General features: G+C 40.9%; 2 protein-coding genes across 3 annotated transcripts in view; both read left to right on the forward strand.

Annotated features, from left to right (window-relative positions):
- Nucleotides 1–208: 208 nt before the first annotated feature.
- The window catches only part of ATG10 (autophagy related 10), a 277,457-nt gene continuing 257,153 nt past the window's right edge, over nucleotides 209–20,512 (forward strand). For both annotated transcript variants that reach the window (XM_060415984.1, XM_027970494.3), the window contains exon 1: nucleotides 209–248. The gene's annotated coding sequence lies outside the window, so the exon portion shown is untranslated. The remainder of the gene's footprint in view (nucleotides 249–20,512) is intronic.
- Nucleotides 13,186–18,802, forward strand: LOC132659836 (craniofacial development protein 2-like). Its single transcript, XM_060415981.1, has 2 exons — nucleotides 13,186–14,415; nucleotides 14,809–18,802. The coding sequence occupies exon 2, from the start codon at nucleotides 17,441–17,443 to the stop codon at nucleotides 18,728–18,730; it is 1,290 nt and encodes a 429-aa protein (XP_060271964.1). The 5' UTR covers nucleotides 13,186–14,415; nucleotides 14,809–17,440; the 3' UTR covers nucleotides 18,731–18,802.

Raw genomic sequence — 20,512 nt, forward strand, 5'->3', positions numbered from 1 at the left:
CGCATGCTCCCTCTGAGTCGCCTCAGGCGACGGCGCTGAGGGCGGGCTAGGGCTCTTTCAGTGGCGGGCGTCCCTGCTGGTTGGCTCTGCTCCTTTGCCGCAGCCCCGTTTGCCCCCGGGGGCCCAATGCTTTGGTCCTCGCGATCGCTGGCTGGGCGGTGGGGCCCTCACCCCAGCTCCCCTCCCCCAGCTCCGTCGCCCCGCCCCCGCTGGGTTGGGCGGCCGGGTCTGGGGCCGAGCGGAGCGGGGTGAGTATTCCCACAGCTTTTGCCGGCAGTCTCTTCCCCGCTCACTTGCTTGCCCGGGCGTCACACAACTCCTGAGATGGGGGAGAAGGGAGGGCGAGGGAGGGCGGGGGTGGGCGGGAAACAGCCCAGCCCTGAACAAAAGGGCGGGGACGCGGGGCTCCCGCCAGTGAAATGCAGGCCGGGTCACGCTGGAACCGCGGCGTGGGGACCAGCTGCCCCCGGGTCTGGACCCCACTCCTGGGCCACCATCGTGACCTTACCCTCTACTTAGGTAGTTCTTACCCCGGGTTTAAAGCCAGTCCCCATTTAGAATGTCTTTGCCTCCTAATCTTGAAACAAAGGATATTAATGTACTGGTATTCCATTAGTCAAGTAGTATTTAACCTGAAGGAATTATTATTCTTTAAGTAGTAGGAATTTTTCTTCCAAGTAACCTGTCTACTCATAGTATCTAAAATGATGACTGGGAGATGGGCGGGATAAAGGAATGTTAGTTACCTGATTTATAGAGCCAACCTTTTATGATAAACATCCTCCAAAAGGCAAAGGGATTGCTACACTGTCTTTTCAAAGTAGAACCTTGTCTAATAGGCCCACCTGTTAGAGACTCAATTATCTAGGGAACTATACTTTTGCTTGACATAGTATTGATTAGGGCCCAAGCTTTGCAGTTACTTTGTTTTGTTTTTTTTTTTTTCTAATGGAGATGCAAATTACTTCTGACTGGGAGAAAAAAATATTACGCTGAAGGTTATAGTTTTATTGCCCTATTTCCAAGATTTTTTAAAATAATTTTTTCCATTCAGCTTGTTACTTCATTATGAATTCAGTAAGTTTTTGCCACGGGCTCACTTTGTATGAATCGTGTTTATAACGTTTCAAATATTACACTTTGACAATGGCCTCACTCTTTAGTAGTAAAAGCATACTTTAAAGAATTGGAAAGCATAGGCTCTGAGTAGTACTCCACCTATCCTTGCTTCTGAAGGGTCAAATATGGACAAAATAGGACATTTACAAAATGAGCTGTTAAATTTCTGAGAATGATAAGCAACCCCTTAGGAAAAACAAGTAGGTTAAAGTTTATATAAGTAATTTCTTTGAGACTGGGCTTGATTTAATAATTGATATCTTTGAAGCCTAGAGATGTGTTCAGTTAGTTCAGTCGCTCAGTCGTGTTGGACTCTGCGACCCCATAACTGCAGCACGCCAGGCCTCCCTGTCCATCACCAACTCCCGGAGTCTATACAAACCCACCTACATTGAGTCGGTGAGGCCATCCAACCATCTCATCTTCTGTCGTCCCCTTCTCCTCCTGCCCTCAATCTTTCCCAGCATCAGGGTCTTTTACAGTGAGTCAGCTTTAGAGATGTGTTAGGGACCCTAGAGGGAGTGTTCGAGACATAAACATTATCAGGGAACCCTAATAACAACAAAATGTCCTAGAGATTGTTTGGTGATTAACAAGTGTCTTCAGGGGCCGTATTTCTGGGTATAAAACAATTGGAAAATAGGGGATGGAAACTAAATCCTACCTAAAAACATCCAAATTAGGGAGAGGCTGCTGAAAATTATGCAGAACCCAAGGGTCATCTAATGTAACTGGCACCGGAGGCCTTAAAGTGCTTGATTGTGTAGGTTTACAGGACCCAGAAAGAATATTTACTAATATGAATTTAGCTTCAAAGTTAGAGTTAGTTCATATCACTGTTGTATAATAGCTTTTGGAAAAAAACTAATCATCTCTTTTGAGTTCAAGAATTTAGTTTCCTTTTGTTTACTGTTTCAAATAGAATCTCTCTACAGAGTTTTAAGTAGATTTAGAAACTGCACCACCCGCCCTCCACATACACATACAAACACCCCAGTATTCCAGTATTCCTTAATCTACATTCTCTACTTAGGCTCTTTGCCTGTCTACTCTGCCTCATTTCAGCCTGTTCCTAGATTCACTGCCTGCCCCCCAGCCCCTCATCATCTTCATTTTTTGTAGTAGCTCTGCCTTTCAGTATCCTTTTATAATTCAAGGATTACCTGAAACGTAATTACTCTAGAGCAGAAGCTCTGATTCCACACTGACTGCCTTAGGTCAGATTGCCACATTTAACAGCTGGTACCTTGGACAAATTACTTAACCTCTCTATCCCAATTTCTTCATCTATAAAATGAAGAAAATCGTAGTAACTACCTCATAGGGTTGCTATGAGGATGTAACAAGCTAATATGGTTTTTAATTCATTGGGTGGCTCAATGGTAGAGAATCTGCCTACAGTGGAGGAGACTTGAGTGTGATCCCTGGGTCAGGAAGATCCCCTGAAGGAAATGGCAGCCCACTCCATTATGCTTGCATGGGAAATTCCATGGACAGAGGAGCCTGGTGGGCCACAGTCTGTGGGATTGCAAAGAGTCAGACACAACTGAGTGACTAAATAACAACAACAAACTGTAAAAACATACAAAACAAAGATAAATGAGAGTTGTGAAAAAATGACATGTGAATACAAAGATGAGGTTGGGGTATACTGGGTGTGTGCATGCTCAGTTGTGTCTAACTCTTGTATCCATGGACTGTAGCACTCTAGGCTCCTCTGTCCATAGAATTCTACCGGCAAGAATACCAGCAGGGGTTGCCATTTCTTCCTCCAGATGGAGTGTATTATACTCAAATATATAGCGGTGGGATATAGACTAAGTTCTGAGCTTCATGATGGTCATTGAAAAGAAGGAAACATACCACTTGCTGAGGAAAAACACAGCTTCCTTGGATGTATTTAGTGAGTGAAATGTATATTGTGATAACAGATACACATTCAAAAACATACAAAGAAGCCCTAGGGTTAAGTTCATCAGACTTTGTTAAGCCTAACCTGCTTTTCATTTTTTCTCAAAGAGGTCTCAGTTCAGTTCAGTCGCTCAGTCATGTCCGATCCTTTGCAGCTCCATGGACTGCAGCATGCCATGCTCTTCTGTCCATCACCAACTCCTGGAGCTTACCCAAACTCATGTCCATTGAGTCAGTGATGCCATCCAACCATCTCATCCTCTGTCATCCCCTTCTCCTCCTGTCTTTGGTCTTTCCTAGCATCAGGGTCTCTTCCAATGAGTCCGTTTTTCACATCAAGTGGCCAAAGTATTGGAGTTTCAGCTTCAGCTTCAGTTCTTCTGATGAATATTCAGGACTGATTTCCTTTAGGATAAACTGGTTTGATCTCCTTTGCAGTCCGAGGGACTCTCAAAGAGTCTTCTCCAACACCGCAGTTCAAAAGCATCAATTCTTTGGTGTTCAGCTTTATGGCCCAACTCTTACATCCATACATGACTACTGAAAAAACCATAGCTTTGACTAGATGGACCTTTGTTGGCTTAACCACCGTTTTTATGGAACTGTTCCGTACATTGCAGAATGCTTATTATACTTGGTCTTTGAGCACTAAATGGCAATAGCAGACTGCATTGCTACATGCCCTACCCCACCTCTTTGTTACAGTACAGTATGATCCTACTCATTTCCAAACAACCCCTTCAAGAGTGGTTCTTTCTGATGTTGGGAGCCATTGGACCTTATTTGTCTTACTTTATGCAACTTATGCTTCATCTACTGCCATTTTTTTTTTTTTTAAACTTAAAAGCACACTCTTTTAGTCCTGTCTTGCTGGAGCTATTCCATCTTTTGACATACTTTTGTTTCCACTTGGTAGGCTCTTATTCAAGTTCAAAATTCAGTTCCAAGTTTTCCAGATTCCCTTTTTCTGGAGTCTTCTCTGATTTTCCCAGAAAAATTTTGATACTTTTTCCTCTGAGGACCTACACACATAGCAAGTGCTAGGATATTGTAGGTGCTGAGTGAATGAATGAAAATCTTGTAGAAATAAGAAGGCATGTTAATCTAGTCTTTAATTAAGACTTTGCAAGATGAAATGTCCAACTGTTTTTTTTTTTTTTTTGAAAAAGTAATGACACTTGGTAATATATTTTAAAAACACATTGCTCTGTCTTGAATTCAGACTCTAGACCAGTGCTGAGTCTGGAACCTCTGAAACAGTGTTGATCTTTTTGCATATCTTTGGCCAAGGTCATAAGCTTTTAGTTCCTGGTTCTGGTCTAATTAGGATATGTGTTGATGAGTTAGTGCTACAAGTCCCACTATTCAAAGGCAGCAAAAGAATTTGAGTTGGCGTATCAGTTCAGATCTTCATTGGAGGAATAATTTCTCTCACATGTATGCAGAGAAGTCTTGTTTTATGTAAAAACATGATAATCTTATAAAAGTAATGACACTAGTATCAGAAAGGTTAGATGTCATACAAATCTATTGTTTGAATGGGAAAAGATTCAATTTATGTATAGGCTTAAAAGTTTAGTTGAAGAAAGGTGCTATTAAGAGATAGATATGTAAATTCATTTCAAAGTTTGAATTTTTTTAGTATTTTTACTTAGAATATACAGCATGCTTAACTCTGTTATAAAGTTGTGTGTGTGTGTGTGTTAGTTACTTAGTCGTGTCTGACTCTTTGCAACCCCATAGACTGTAGCCCCACCAGGCTCCTCTGTCCATGGGATTCTCCAAGCAAGAACACTGGAGTGGGTTGCCATTTCCTTCTCTAAAAGGAACTGTAGAAAGAAAGTGAAGTTGCTCAGTCGTGTCCAACTCTTTGTGACCCCATGGACCGTAGCCCACCAGGCTCCCCCATCCATGGAATTTTCCAGGCAGGAGTACTGGAGTGGGTTGCCATTTCCTTCTCCTATAAGATGTGAAGTTAGAAGTTACAAGTCCTCAGCTGTTTAAACATTGCTCTGTCATCTCTGGTGGAAGAGATGGCTGTCGCTACATCACTACACTGATTTTTGTTCTTTTGGAGGCAAACTGGTTTTTTTTTTTTTTTTCCTGTCTGCATTTTTGTTTTCCTTTTTGTTCTTTAAATAAATTCCATAAACTACCTCTAGGCATAGGTTTCTTTCCAGCATTTTTCTCAAACATAGTGAATCCACTCAATTTATGGGAGTAAATCTTTTTAATCTTTCTTTTACTCAGCTCGGGAAAAATTTTCAGTTGTATGTTTGCTTATGATTTCAGTTCAGAAATGCCAGTTATTTGTAGGTTGGATCTATGTTCTTTGTCCTTCCTAGCAGTCAATATGCATTGTTTTCTTCTTGGTCCTTTTTCTTCTGTGTTTAGAAATCATCTCATGAGTATATGTTAAAATGTTAATGAGATTTTTTTCCCTCCAGCTTCTGTACTTCTGTTTTTTGCCTTTTGTATTGAACTTGTCTCTTATTATATGTTTGAATTCCCTCCCAGTTTATTCTTCTTCAGTTTCCTTTTTAATCTTAGCTGTTGTTTTCCCTCTCATTTCCTGCTTTTCAAAGACTTTTTTTTTTTTTGCCCTTTTCCTTTTTCAATTGGAGAAGGAACTGGCAACCCACTCCGGTACTCTTGACTGGAGAATCTCATGGATGGAGAAGCCTGGTAGGCTACATTCCATGGGCCGCAGTGTCAGACATGACTGAGTGATTTCACTCACTCACTTTTTCAATTGGGAAAGTAAAGGGATAATTTCTGAGTTTTTCCTTCTGTTTCCTAATGTAAGCCCATGATAGGAACAAGCCTTCTTCTTTATGGCAGTGCTCCTTTTTCTTATGGTGCGCAAGCTTCAGCGTAGCCCTGTGCTCTTAGTAAGGTTTTTGGTTTTCTTAGTTTGACAGAAGAGGGACTTCTGTAGGGATGGTGTTGCTCATTCTTGTCAGACTGAGTAAGCTTCTTGCATCCCTTCACTACACTTAGATGCTGGAGGACTCTTCTTTTCAGTATTAGGTTGGAGAGCATGTTGATAGATACAACCCAATTTATGAAGGATAGGTCTCTCTGTACTCAGGAAAGGCCTTTCCTATTATTTAATCTTTCAGGCCTGTGTCTCTAATGAGGGGGATATTTTGGTGTAATTTGAAATGATGTATTGTTTTTGAGTGTTTTGGGAGGGGAAAGAGTAAGTGGTGTGACACTGTTTTTCTGAGGATTCCTTCTGTTCCTATAACAACCTGTTGCTGACTTTACATAACTGTACACAGTTCTCTACAGGCTTCACCTTCCATTTCTGGTCATGGACATTGTATCATTGAGAGATAATGGTCTTGAAAGAGAATTACCAATGGGTATTGGAAGCCAGTTGTGGCATTTGTCAGTTTCTGTGGTGTAAATATTCCCATTGTGGTTAATTTCAAGCTGTCAACTTGATATCAACTAGCTCCCCAACTCCTGAAAACTTAACAGTTGATTCTCTGATACAGTCCAGCTCCCTCATACCACTACATAAAGTTTCTCTGAAGGAAATGCTCCTTAGGTGCTTGGAATATGAGGGAGGCTTGAGGAAAGAAAGCAGTCTCATGAATTCTGTCCTCAGCTCCACGCTGTGGGGGCACTGCAGGCTCTTTTTTTTTTTTCTGAAGGAAATATAGAACTGAGAAGAACTAGATGCCTTTTTGAGGTCTTCCCTGTAGCTCAAATGGTAAAGAGTTTGCCTGCAATGCAGGAGACCAGGGTTCGATCCCTGGGTTGGAAAGATCCTCTGGAGAAGAAGGGAATGGCAATCCACTCCAATATTCTTGCCTGGAGAATCCCCTGGACAGAGGAGACTGTTGGGCTACAGTCCGTGGGGTCGCAAAGAGTCGGACACGACTGAGCAACTAACACTAGATGCCTTCTTAGTCTCTTCCTAATTGGACCTTTTGATGCAGAGGCCATAGCAAGCATCAGCTACCAATAAAGCTATCCCATGTCCCTCAATTCCAGTTTAGGTACAGTGCATTATCCCATTTAAACTTTGATTTGGGATGTATGTTTCTGTGGGAAGGGAAAGAGGCAGTGCTGAGTTTGCTGGTCAACTGCTGTCAAGCCTGAACTAGCTTCCTCTCTTTTTCTGCTTCCTGTGCATTTTATTGGGCCTCTCGGTGGCTCAGATGGTAAAGAATCCACCTGCAGTGCAGGAGACCTGGGTTCAATCCCTGTATTGGGAAGATCCGCTGGAGGAGGGCATGGCAACCCACTCCAGTATTCTTGCCTTGAGAATCCCCATAGACAGAGGAGCCTGGCGGGCTACAGTCCATGGGGTCACAAAGAGTTGGACACAACTGAGCGACTAAGTGCACAACACAGTGCTATTTATTGGATTACTGGGATCATGCCTGCTGTGCCTCACCCAGGTTGCCACATGCCTTGAAATCTAGGGCCATTAATATCCCTATTAGAACAATCTGTCTTTTGTCTTGGTGTTCTAGCATGAACCCTGAAAAGAACCCCTAGTGCTAATTACAAATGCTTGTTTTGGGGCCTTCAGAATTGGGTGATGTTTCTTATCTGGGCCTAGGATTCTACATTTAAATTTATACCCTGGTTGCTTCTTTACTCTCAAAAATTTGAGGGCCACTACCCAGGGACCCTGCTAGGTAAATGATTAACTAATTTAAATTAATTCCAGCCAAATTCATATAAAGATAATAGGTTGAGTTCACTTCCCTAATTGAAAGCATTTTTAAGGAAAGAGTCTAAATCTCCAGTTAAAATGTAGAATTGCTGCAGGGAGGGACAAGGACAGAGGAAGTTGCCTACTGTTATTAGTTACAAATGATCTTTAATGTTTCAAAGTATGCATATTATGTTCTGTGATAATCACATTTTTGTAAATGATCTGAAGTTCTGGGGAAATTTATATTTCTTAAAATGTTTTAGTCTTATTATGACTCTGATATACACTGATTTATAGATTCATTAAAAGAAATATCTCTGACCCAAAAAACAAAACTAAAAATCCCTAAAACAGAGAATCAGTTACCCACACATTAGATTAAAAAATCTCATTAAAATATGTGGAGAGCCCCATGTGGAGAGAAGTGAAAAGAATTGTTTTTAAAACTAAAAAGAATTATTTGAACAATGATTATATACACAGTGTTAGAATTCATTGGGGTTACTTTTCTGAAAAGATAATATTTAATAGCAGCTATTTGGATGAGTCATCGGAAAAGACCCTGATGCTGGGAAAGATTGAAGGCAGGAGGAGAAGGGGCCGACAGAGGATGAGGTGGTTGGATGGCATCACCGACTCGATGGACATGAGTTTGAGTAAGCTCTGGGAGTTGGTGATGGACAGGGAGGCCTGGTGTGCTACAGTCCATTGGGTTGCAAAGAGTTGGACACAACTGAGCAACTGAACTGAACTGAACTGAATAGCAGCAGAATAAGTTTTTTCACACTGTCTAGTTTAGGGCTAACACATAGTTTAGAAAGACTGCTTTCACTTTGTGAGGAAAAAAATTATTCTACCTTTACAATCTTTAGCCTCTATTTGAGCACTTAAAATAAGGTTTTGATTGTTTGAGTTCAAAACAAACAGCTATTCAGCAAGAGTGAAACTCAAGCAAAATAGATGTACTAACATTTGACACAGAAGAGTTTTGACTTATTTCTAACTTTTCCTTGTAGTAAGAGATGAGAGTTTCATTGTTTAGGATAGATGAGAATTGGAATTTGTCTTTTACTGATAGTTCATCTGAATTCTGTTTTTACCTCTGGTCTGAAGACAGCTTAAGTCTGGAAACATAGGCAGTTCGCAAGTCTCAGGTTTTCCATGTGCAAAATAAGGATTATTCTTGCCATTACTGCTTAATAAGTTGCAGTTTTGGTTATTTCTATTTTTGACTGTAATTCCAACCTTCTTATAGTTCTACGATTCTAATTTTTGTCCCTACTAGACTGTGAACCTGGTAAATGGCCAGAGTGTTACAATTTGAAAAGTACATCTAAAAATGTTGATTGTATTTTATTTTCATTTTTAATGAGTTGAAATAGCCTTACTTGAGCAAAGAGGTAATAATTACTCAGTGATATTTCATTATACCATATTATGATGATTTGAATTGAGATGGATATCATTTTAATATAATATAGTTCCTAATTTTATAATCAAGCCATAAGTGTTTTTTTTTTTATTATATGTAACATCCTTGAGCAAAGCCTAGTCCTTAGATAATTTTTAAAAGTATTCAACCAAAAATTAATTAGTGCTTTGATGTTCAGTCATCTTGCTAGTGGCACAGTGCTGTTAATTAGATAAACTATGGCTATTGAGTGAAATTTTATGTTTTGACTAACATTTTGAATAGTTCAGTAAACCTCAAGTAACTGGAGGCCTTAGGGAATGGAGTGTTTTCATTTAGTTCAATTTTGTTATTAAGTAAGAGTTTGTTTGGAATTTATAAAATGTTCCAAAATGTTTTAGTATTCTTTATGAATTAAGTTCAATTTTTCTTTGATTTAGTATTTCTTAGTATATGTCATGGTCATCATACAGTTGGAAAAATTATTTCTGTAACTGCTTTGTTTTAGTCTTCCTATTCTCATTCTGTATCTTCTTCCTAAGTGATCAGATGTGTTCTGTTATCTGTGAAATGTTGATTGAGAATTAATATTCCTAGCTCAGAGTTCTCTTTCCTCCTGAGTTCCAGACTCAAAATGCCTGCTAGATCTCTTTGCTTGGGTACTGCACAGACATTTCAAACTCAAACTCAGGGGTGCTACATTAAACCCATCTCACTTCCCAAATCTGCTTTTCCTCCAGGGATCTGCTTCAGTCCATCAGGTATGTGTGTGCCCAGTTGCTCAGTTATGTCTGACTCTGTACAACTCCACAGACTACAGCCCACCAGGCTTCTCTGTCCATGGAGTTTTTCAGGCAAGAATATTGGAGTGGGCTGCTATTTCATCTTCCAGGGGATCTTCCTGACCCAGGAATTGAACCTGCGTCTCCTGCATTGGCAGGCGGATTCTTTACCACTGTGCTACCTAGGCAGAGACTACCACTTAAGGCAAAGAGCTAAGACTGTTTCTTGAACCTTTTCTCCCACCAATTGCTTATATACCAAGACTAGCCAAGTGTTGTACTGAGTATATTACACTCTCAAAATGTCTTTTGAATCTGTCCCTCTTCCACCCTACTGCCAAGTCTTTGTTTAATACTATTGTGTCTCTCCTGGATCATTTTGAAAGTGAAAGTGAAGTCGCTTAGTCGTGTCTGACTCTTTGTGACCCCATAGACTATAGCCTACCAGGCAAGAATACTGGAGTGGGTTGCCATTGCCTTTTCCACGGGATCTTTCTGACCCAGGGATCGAACCCAGGTCTCCCACATTGTAGGTAAACGCTTTACCGTCTGAGCTACCAGGAAAGCCCTGAATCATTTTAAGAACCTTTTAACTGATCTCTGTCCAGTCAGATTAGATCTGTATTCTCCTTTGGAAGCCAGAATGCTTATCTGATCAGTTTACTCCCACTTTCAAAACCTTTTGAGCCCTCAGGCTACAAGGCCCTCTTCATCAGCTGTAGTTTTCTCAGTACCCTTTCTCTACCTTTTGAGAAATCTGTATGCAGGTCAGGAAGCAACAGTTAGAACTGGGCATGGAACAACAGACTGGTTCCAGATAGGAAAAGGAGTACGTCAAGGCTGTATATTGTCACCCTGCTTATTTAACTTATATGCAGAGTACATCATGAGAAACGCTGGACTGGAAGAAACACAAGCTGGAATCAAGATTGCCGGGAGAAATATCAATAACCTCAGATATGCAGATGACACCACCCTTATGGCAGAAAATGAAGAGAAACTAAAAAGCCTCTTGATGAAAGTGAAAGAGGAGAGTGAAAAAGTTGGCCTAAAGCTCAACATTCAGAAAATGAAGATCATGGCATCTGGTCCCATCACTTCATGGGAAACAGAATGGGAAACAGTGTCAGACTTTATTTTTGGCGGCTCCAAAATCACTGCAGATGGTGACTGCAACCATGAAATTAAAAGACGCTTACTCCTTGGAAGAAAAGTTATGACCAACCTAGATAGTATATTCAAGAGCAGAGACATTACTTTGCCAACTAAGGTCCCTCTAGTCAAGGCTGTGGTTTTTCCAGTGGTCATGTATGGATGTGAGAGTTGGACTGTGAAGAAGGCTGAGCGCCAAAGAATTAATGCGTTTGAACTGTGGTGTTGGAGAAGACTCTTGAGGGTCCCTTGGACTGCAAGGAGATCCAACCAGTCCATTCTGAAGGAGATCAACCCTGGGATTTCTTTGGAGGGAATGATGCTAAAGCTGAAGCTCCAGTACTTTGGCCACCTCATGCGAAGAGTTGACTCATTGGAAAAGACTCTGATGCTGGGAGGGATTGTGGGCAGGAGGAGAAGGGGACGACAGAGGATGAGATGGCTGGATGGCATCACTGACTCGATGGACGTGAGTCTGAATGAACTCTGAGAGTTGGTGATGGACAGGGAGGCCTGGCGTGCTGCGATTCATGGGGTCGCAGAGTCGGACACGACTGAGCGACTGAACTGAACTGAACTTTCTCTACCTCTAATTCAGTTACACAGGAGTTTTTCAGTTACAAGAACTTCTTGGGTTTTTGCACATTCTGTTTCCTTTACCTCCTCCTTTTGCTAAGTTAGCTTCTGTTCTTCCTTTTACAGACTTTTTAGATGTCACTTTCTCAATTTATATGTGCACTGAAACAGCTTGTTAACCAGAATTTTGCATGTAAACTGGAGATCTCACTTATATCCTTGAAACATTTGACTGCCTTCATTGAAGCCCCTTCAGCTTATTGACTCTACTGTACTTATATTCCTGTACTTGGTGCTTTCTCTTCCCAAACCTGTTCTCCCACTATTACCCTGTTCCTCTCAGATTTTCCACTGTGACCTCAGCAGCACACATCCACAGTTAAAAAACCAACCAACAAACAAAAAACCTAAACCCTTCATCCATTATTTCCTTTATTACGTTTCGTGGAGTAAGGTGTTAAAAAATGTTACCAAGAAAAGGAATTTTGTGGTCAAAAGAGTTGGGAAACCCTGAGTTATTAGTTTCCTCACACAGTGTGCATTATGAATCTCCAAGGTGGGAGTGGCACGCGGATATAGTGTTTCTACACGTATCTTACGTGATGTTAACATCTGCGCAGGTTAGTGCTTCCACCAAGTTGTTTTCAAGGAAACTTGACTTATAAACAACAAAAAAACCGAAAACCCTCTTTGAATGGAGGCTGCTTTTTCTTCCACCCTGCAAGGCTCAGGGTATTGAGATTGCTAGTAACCCCCACTTCTGCAGAGCCAATTTTAGGTTACTTCTTCAACATCATGGGAATAGTCCTGCTACTTTGAGGCTCATGAAATTCAGCTCTACCAGATACGACAGGGTAGTCTTTTTTTCTCACATGCTGTCTGTAATCACTGGTAGTGGCTGCCTTGAGCGCCATCTTGAGAAGGAATCCAAGGCTGTGTTCTCGCTATCGTAAACAAAGGTATTGGTTTATTAGTGATTATTCTTGATGGTCTTGGTGTTGTATACTGCACTTACCACCTCTGTGTTACCACCTCTGTGCTCTGCTGTCTTCTACCATTTGCCTGTTGTCATTTCTAAATCTCTTAGTTGAACTTCCATATTTTTAAAAGAGCTCTCTGTTCCTGATAGCTCTCATAATAATCCTAAGTGACTTAAGTGTCTGTGTGGAAGACAGCAAACATTATGTCTTATAGTTTTTTAAACTTCCTGAGCTCCAGTGACCTTCATTTCCAAGCTACTTTATATATTTAACTTCCATGGCCACAGCTGAGACCTTCTCAAGTTCTAAGTCTCATAGTCTTCCCATTCTTTCATTTCCTTCCTTTCACTGCAGTTGTTCTTCACCATCTTTCATATGTAATATTTCTTGATACTGCCATATTTTCCCAGCCCCTTCTCAGCATTTTTTCTTTTTTTTTATATAATCTGGACCTTTGAACTGTTGTTCTCAATAGCATATTCTGTTCCTTCTTTTATCCTTATGCTTTCACTGACTCAGCCAGCAAAACTCAGCTTTATGTGTAGTCAGTGCAACCCTCTCTGCTGGTTCTGACAAGGGGAGCTGAGCTGAGCACTGCTGAAGGCAACCACAATCCTCATAGAATGCTGTATTACAAATTCAGGCTCCCAACCTGTGCTGGGCCTTCCCTTGTGTCTGCTCATCTTTAAATGCTGTCCTCTCATCTTCTTCACTAGCAATTCCTAATCTATACTTGCTTCCTCAAACACCTCACTGTTCTCTACTCCTGTATCTGAAAATCTTGTGATCATCAGACTTTGTCCTCCTTAATATTTATCCTCAAATGCCTTTCCTCCAATTGCAAGGAGTGTCGTGTTACTCAAATCCATCCTCCGGTACTGATGACTATATCTCCTCCCAGCCCCTTTAGGATATTGCTTCATCAGTCACTTTCTCTATTTGGTATTTTCAACTTTTCCCTCTCTCCAACAGCCTTTGTTCAGCTTAAACATATTCTTATCTCCTTTCTTAGGAAAAACAATATCCTCCCTTAAGCCTATGTACTGCTTCAGTTACCATTTGTATCTACTTTCCAGTCAAATTTTTTGAAAAGTAGTCTACAAATTTTTTGCTTATTTCTGCATGTGTAGTTTTTTCCTCAGCCCATCACAGCCTGCTTTCTCTACCATTGCTGAAACTGCTCACTAAAGCATCAATGACTGCTTCATTTTGAAGCTCCATACATATTTTCAGCCCTTTTCTTAATGGGCCTCTCTTTTCTTTTGACAGTGTTGGTTCTTTGTTAGTTATTCTCTCCTCCCTTGAAAGCTTTATTCCCTGGCTCTGTGGCATTGCTCTTCCTGGCATCTCCTAATGCCTCATTCCTTATTCTCTAGCTCTTGTGTTTATTCTTCTGCCTCTGTAGGTCCCTTAAGTGCTGCTGCTCTGAAGGTTTCTTTCTCAACCCACTGCTCTTTTCACTATGCAGAGAGGTTGCTAACTTTTTGGTTAAGACTCCTCAAGAAATCTGTTGAAAATTCTAGAATCTTTCCTTTTCAAAATATAGGTAGGAGTATACATACACAATTTAGTGTATAATTTCATAATCCACCAGAAGCCATATTAAGAATCTGCCATATGCATTCCAGCTTGCAATATTTACTCTCATGGTTTCATTTGTCTCTTTTAAACAAATGAATTTCAGATCTTTTAAGTTCATCTTGGCCTCTCTCCATAATTTAAGATACGTATTCTTTCTGCGGGGCTTCCCCATGGTGGCTCAGTCGTAGAGAATCCACCTGCAGTGCAGGAGATATGGAGATGCAGGTTCGATCCCTAGGTCGGGAAGATCCCCTGGAGCAGGGACTGGCAACCCACTCCAGTAATCTTGCCCAGAAAGTCCCATAGACAGAGGAACCTGGTGGGCTATGGTGCAATAGGGTCACAAGAGAGTCAGACATGACTCAGCATCTAAAACAACAATTCTTTCTGCTCCCTTTCATTGCCTGGGTTTAGCTCCTCATGACCTGTCTTAGACCTCTGTAACAGCTTCTAACTCTCCTCCTTGCCCTCAAGCTGTGCCCTTTAGATACATACACCATGGAATGTGAAAGTGAAAGTTGCTCAGTTGTGTCTGACTTTTTGAGACCCCATGGACTATAGAGTCTATGGAATTCTCTAGGCCAGAGTGCTGGAGTGGGTAGCCTTTCCCTTTTCCAGGGGATCTTCCCAACCCAGAGATTGAACCCAGGTCCCCCACACTGCAGGCGAATTCTTTACCAGCTAAGCCACAAGGGAAGCCCAACCACCAATACTGTTCTGACTTTTCAACTCCAGCTTCTGATTCTCTGTTTCCTATGGAAATGGTTCAAACTCTGGCATGGCACACAAGCCTCCTGTCAGGAAGTTCGTTACTATTCTATCTAGTATCTTTGAGGCCCTTCCCATCCATTTCTGCTCCGTTAGTGAGTGCAGACAAATTTAACTTGCATAGGATTTGACCATCTCTATCATCCCTTACTCTCTGCCTATCTCTTCAAAACAAAATATTTTTGTTTATTTGGTTGTGCTGGGTCTTAGTTGTGACATGCAGGATCCTTTTTCAGTTGCAACATGTAGGATCTAGTTTCCTGACCAGGAATCAAACCCAGGCCCCTTGCATTGGGAATGCAGAGTCTTAGCCACTGGACCACCAGGGAAGTCCCTCTTCGTATATTTACCTTATCATGTTGGTGGCATCAAACTTGCAGTTCTTTACACCCTTCCTTACTTGGTTCACACCATCCTTCCTGCGTGGACCACTCTTCCAATCCCTGGGATTCACTCACTGACAGTTACCCTGCAAAAACTCCTACATACCTTACAGATTCAACTCCACTCCCACCCCACACTTTCCCATACCTTCCCCTCTTTGTTAGGGACTCTTCTTGTGCCTACCATAATCTGTGCATTGTTCCGTTGTATACTTTAACTTGAAGTCCTTTTTTCCAGTGCTATCAGAATTGAGAGGTGAGCTCTTAATTCAAAAATTTGATTAAAGCTAGAATTAGAAAAATTATGCTTATGTACTTAAAACATTTTATTTCAACTTAAAACATATAAATATATTCATTTGCCAGTTTTCATATGTATTACCAAGGTATTTTCTTTGAATATGGGTACTTGATTGGAATTCATTGTTTATTCTTAATTATACTGAATGTGGAATGCATTCTCTAAATTTCTAGTTTGGGTTTAAAAGAAAGAACATAAGCCACTTGTGCAACAGTCTGAATGCAGAATCCTGGTTTGTATGATTTTTTTCCCCGCAGTCAGTCTTTTCAGTTGTATTGCCTATAAGTAGTTCAGTAGTATATGTTTTCATATAAAGACTTGCCTTTATCATCTTTCCAAGTCTTTATAAAGTCTACATCATAGAAATAATAGTTCTCTTTTTTTACTTACATTTTACTGATTTGGTTTGTGTTGCATTAAAGAAGGCTTCCCTGGTGGCTCAGAGGTTAAAGCGTCTGCCTCCAATGTGGGAGACCCAGGTTCGATCCCTGGGTCGGGAAGACCCCCTGGAGAAGGAAAAGGCAACCCACTCCAGTATTCTTGCCTGGTAGGCTACAGTTCGCGGGGTCGCAAAGAGTCGAACATGACTGAGCGACTTCACTTGGCCACTCACTTAAAGTATGTATTTATGATACATGAATGTGGTTTGTGAACTTTACACTCAACTGATAAGAGCAGAGATGCTTCATAATAAGCATGCTGTAGTCAATGTTTTATAGAGGGAGTAGACATTGTGTCATTTAATCTGGCAGTTCGAGTGGTGCTTGGTTAAGAAAGTTTCTACTGTATTATTACCGGTTATCTCCTTCATTGCAAGATAAGTTCTTACAGGGCAAGGATTATATATTTTTTCATTTTTGTGTATCTAACCTTTGTCTATGCATGGTGCCTACTACTTAGTAGAAATTTGATATGTATATACTGGATGAATGAACAAATTCTTATGTAGGTCATAGTAAATTTGAATAATCAGAAAGAACGCTGTACTGGGAATCAGCTAGTATAGATAGATCTTTAGCCCTGGAGTCAAACTGGGGTTTGAAGCTTTCTTCATTTGTATCTTTGAGTTTTCCTCATTTATATTCTTGGGATTCCCTGGCGGCTCAGTGGTAGAGAATCCACCTGCCAATGCAGGAGATGCAGGTTCAATCCCTGGTTCTGGGAGATCCCCAGGAGAAGGAAATGGCAACCCACTCCAGTATTTTTGCCTGGAAAATACCATGGACATGTGGGCGACAGTCTGTGGGGTTGCAAAAAAGTTGGATATGATGACCGACTAAACAACAACTACATTCTTGAACAAATTACTTTCCCTTTTTCTTTTGAGGAATGAGGATAGCAACAGCCACTGGGTTGTGTGAGGATTAAGTGGGAATGTGAAGTGTCCGGCATAAGTACCTAATATAGTAAGCAGTTACCAAGTGCTAAATTGTCTGATGATGCTTATCACTAACAAAGAAAATGTGGGCCATTCACTTGGTCCAACTTTTCTCATTAGGAGACTTGAACTATATAATCTGTGAGTTTCCTTTCAGATGCACCACAGTTTTCTTTCTATAACCAGTATTTCATGTTTTGGACAGATTTATGTAACAAATATATGGATAATCCTTGATTTGTCACATTTGCTGAATCAATCAAGTAGATAATTAGGTGATCATAACCTTACACCTTGTGAAACAGTTACTTTAGGCTTTGAAACATCATTTGTTAGTGAGTTGAACTTGAATAAAGTGGAAAGAATGGCCCCGCTACACTAACCACTGTCATGCTGTTTATATAAGAGCTCAAAAAAGAGATGGCAAGAATGAACGTCGACATTCTAGGAATCAGTGAACTAAAATGGACTGGAATGGGTGAATTTAACTCAGATGACCATTATATCTACTACTGTGGGCAGGAATCTCTCAGAAGAAATGGAGTAGCCATCATGGTCAACAAAAGAGTCCGAAATGCAGTACTTGGATGCAATCTCAAAAACAACAGAATGATCTCTGTTCGTCTCCAAGGCAAACCATTCAATATCACAGTTATCCAAGTCTATGCCCCAACCAGTAATGCTAAAGAAGCTGAAGTTGAATGGTTTCATGAAGACCTACAAGACCTTGTAGAACTAACACCCAAAAAAGATGTCCTTTTCATTATAGCGGACTGGAATGCAAAAGTAGGAAGTCAAGAAATACCTGGAGTAACAGGCAAATTTGGCCTTGGAATGTGGAATGAAGCAGGGCAAAGACTAATAGAGTTTTGCCAAGAAAATGCACTGGTCATAACAAACACCCTCTTCCAACAACACAAGAGAAGACTCTACACATGGACATCACCAGATGGTCAACACCGAAATCAGATTGATTACATTCTTTGCAGCCAAAGATGGAGAAGCTCTATACAGTCAGCAAAAACAAGACTGGGAGCTGACTGTGGCTCAGATCATGAACTCCTTATTGCCAAATTCAGACTCAAATTGAAGAAAGTAGGGAAAACCACTAGACCATTCAGTTATGACCTAAATCAAATCCCTTATGATGATACAGTGGAAGTGAGAAATAGATTTAAGGGCCTAGATCTGATAGATAGACTGCCTGATGAACTGTGGAATGAGGTTCATGACATTGTACAGGAGACAGGGATCAAAACCATCCCCATGGAAAAGAAATGCAAAAAAGCAACATGGCTGTCTGGGGAGGGCTTACAAATAGCTATGAAAAGAAGAGAGGTGAAAAGCAAAGGAGAAAAGGAAAGATATAAGCATCTGAATGCAGAGTTCCAAAGAATAGCAAGAAGAGATAAGAAAGCCTTCTTCAGCGATCAATGCAAAGAAATAGAGGAAAAGAACAGAATGGGAAAGACTAGAGATCTCTTCAAGAAAATTAGAGATACCAAGGGAATATTTCATGCAAAGATGGGCTCGATAAAGGATAGAAATGGTCTGGACCTAACAGAAGCAGAAGATATTAAGAAGAGGTGGCAAGAATACACGGAAGAACTGTACAAAAAAGATCTTCATGACCCAGATAATCATGATGGTGTGATCACTCATCTAGAGCCAGACATCCTGGAATGTGAAGTCAAGTGGGCCTTGCTGTGAAAGTGCTGCACTCAATATGCCAGCACATTTGGAAAACTCAGCAGTGGCCACAGGACTGGAAAAGGCCAGTTTTCATTCCAATTCCAAAGAAAGGCAATGCCAAAGAATGCTCAAACTACTGCACAATTGCACTCATCTCACACGCTAGTAAAGTAATGCTCAAAATTCTCCAAGCCAGGCTTCAGCAATACATGAACCGTGAACTTCCTGATGTTCAAGCTGGTTTTAGAAAAGGCAGAGGAACCAGAGATCAAATTGCCAACATCCGCTGGATCATGGAAAAAGCAAGAGAGTTCCAGAAAAACATCTATTTCTGCTTTATTGCCTATGCCAAAGCCTTTGACTGTGTGGATCACAATAAACTGTGGAAAATTCTGAGAGAGATGGGAATACCAGACCACCTGACCTGCCTCTCTATGCAGGTCAGGAAGCAACAGTTAGAAATAGGCATGGAACAACAGACTTGTTCCAAATAGGTAAAGGAGTGCGTCAAGGCTGTATATTGTCACCCTGCTTATTTAGCTTATATGCAGAGTACATCATGAGAAACGCTGGACTGGAAGAAACACAAACTGGAATCAAGATTGCCAGGAGAAATATCAATAACCTCAGATATGTAGATAACACCACGCTTATGGCAGAAAGTGAAGAGAAACTGAAAAGCCTCTTGATGAAAGTGAAAGTGGAGAGTGAAAAAGTTGGCCTGAAGCCCAACATTCAGAAAATGAAATCATGACATCTTGTCCCATCACTTCATGGGAAATAGATGGGGAAACAGTGGAAACAGTGTCAGACTTTATTTTTTTGGGCTCCAAAATCACTGCAGATGGTGACTGCAGCTATGAAATTAAAAGACACTTACTCCTTGGAAGAAAAGTTATGACCAACCTAGATAGTATATTCAAGAGCAGAGACATTACTTTGCCGACTAAGGTCCCTCTAGTCAAGGCTATGGTTTTTCCTGTGGTCATGTATGGGTGTGAGAATTGGACTGTGAAGAAGGCTGAGCACCGAAGAATTGCTGCTTTTTAACTGTGGTGTTGGAGAAGACTCTTGAGAGTCCCTTGGACTGCAAGGAGATCCAACCAGTCTGTTCTGAAGGAGATCAGCCCTGGGATTTCTTTGGAAGGAATGATGCTAAAGCTGAAGCTCCAGTACTTTGGCCACCTCATGCGAAGAGTTGACTCATTGGAAAAGACTCTGAGGCTGGGCGGGATTGGGGGCAGGAGGAGAACGGGACGACAGAGGATGAGATGGCTGGATGGCATCAACGACTCGATGGACGTGAGTCTGAGTGAACTCCGGGAGTTGGTAATGGACAGGGAGGCCTGGCATGCTGTGATTCATGGGATCGCAAAGAGTCGGACACGACTGAGCAACTGAACTGAACTGAACTGAACTGAAGGTGGGAGATAGAGAAGGAAATCTGAGGAGGTTGTTTGGAAGCATTAACTTAGAAGGGAAATAATATAAACACTTGAAACCAAATTTATGGACAAACTAGACTTTTTGAACCATAGATAGGTATTTGTTACAACTCAAAAACTAGGTTTTGAGTTTTCATGTTGATCACTTTTTCTTCCTGATTAAAAGATGGGGATAGGGAGAGAAAGATGGAAACAAAACACTGTTTTGTTTTGTTTTTTGTTTTTTTTTGGAATGGCTCTGGGGTTATTTTCCAATGTACATGCCAAATTTTGGTTTGTTTAAAGAAATACATGAATTAGCAGAATTCCTTTCTGTATTCATTCCACAGCTGATGTTAATACTTAGTTTTTATAT

Source organism: Ovis aries, chromosome 5, assembly GCF_016772045.2.
Source record: "Ovis aries strain OAR_USU_Benz2616 breed Rambouillet chromosome 5, ARS-UI_Ramb_v3.0, whole genome shotgun sequence".
Taxonomy (NCBI): Eukaryota; Metazoa; Chordata; class Mammalia; order Artiodactyla; family Bovidae; genus Ovis; species Ovis aries.

Bases quoted from the DNA above. Each gene is read 5' to 3' on its own strand.
- LOC132659836 (XM_060415981.1), top strand. From the start codon at position 17,441: ATGGCAAGAATGAACGTCGACATTCTAGGAATCAGTGAACTAAAATGG.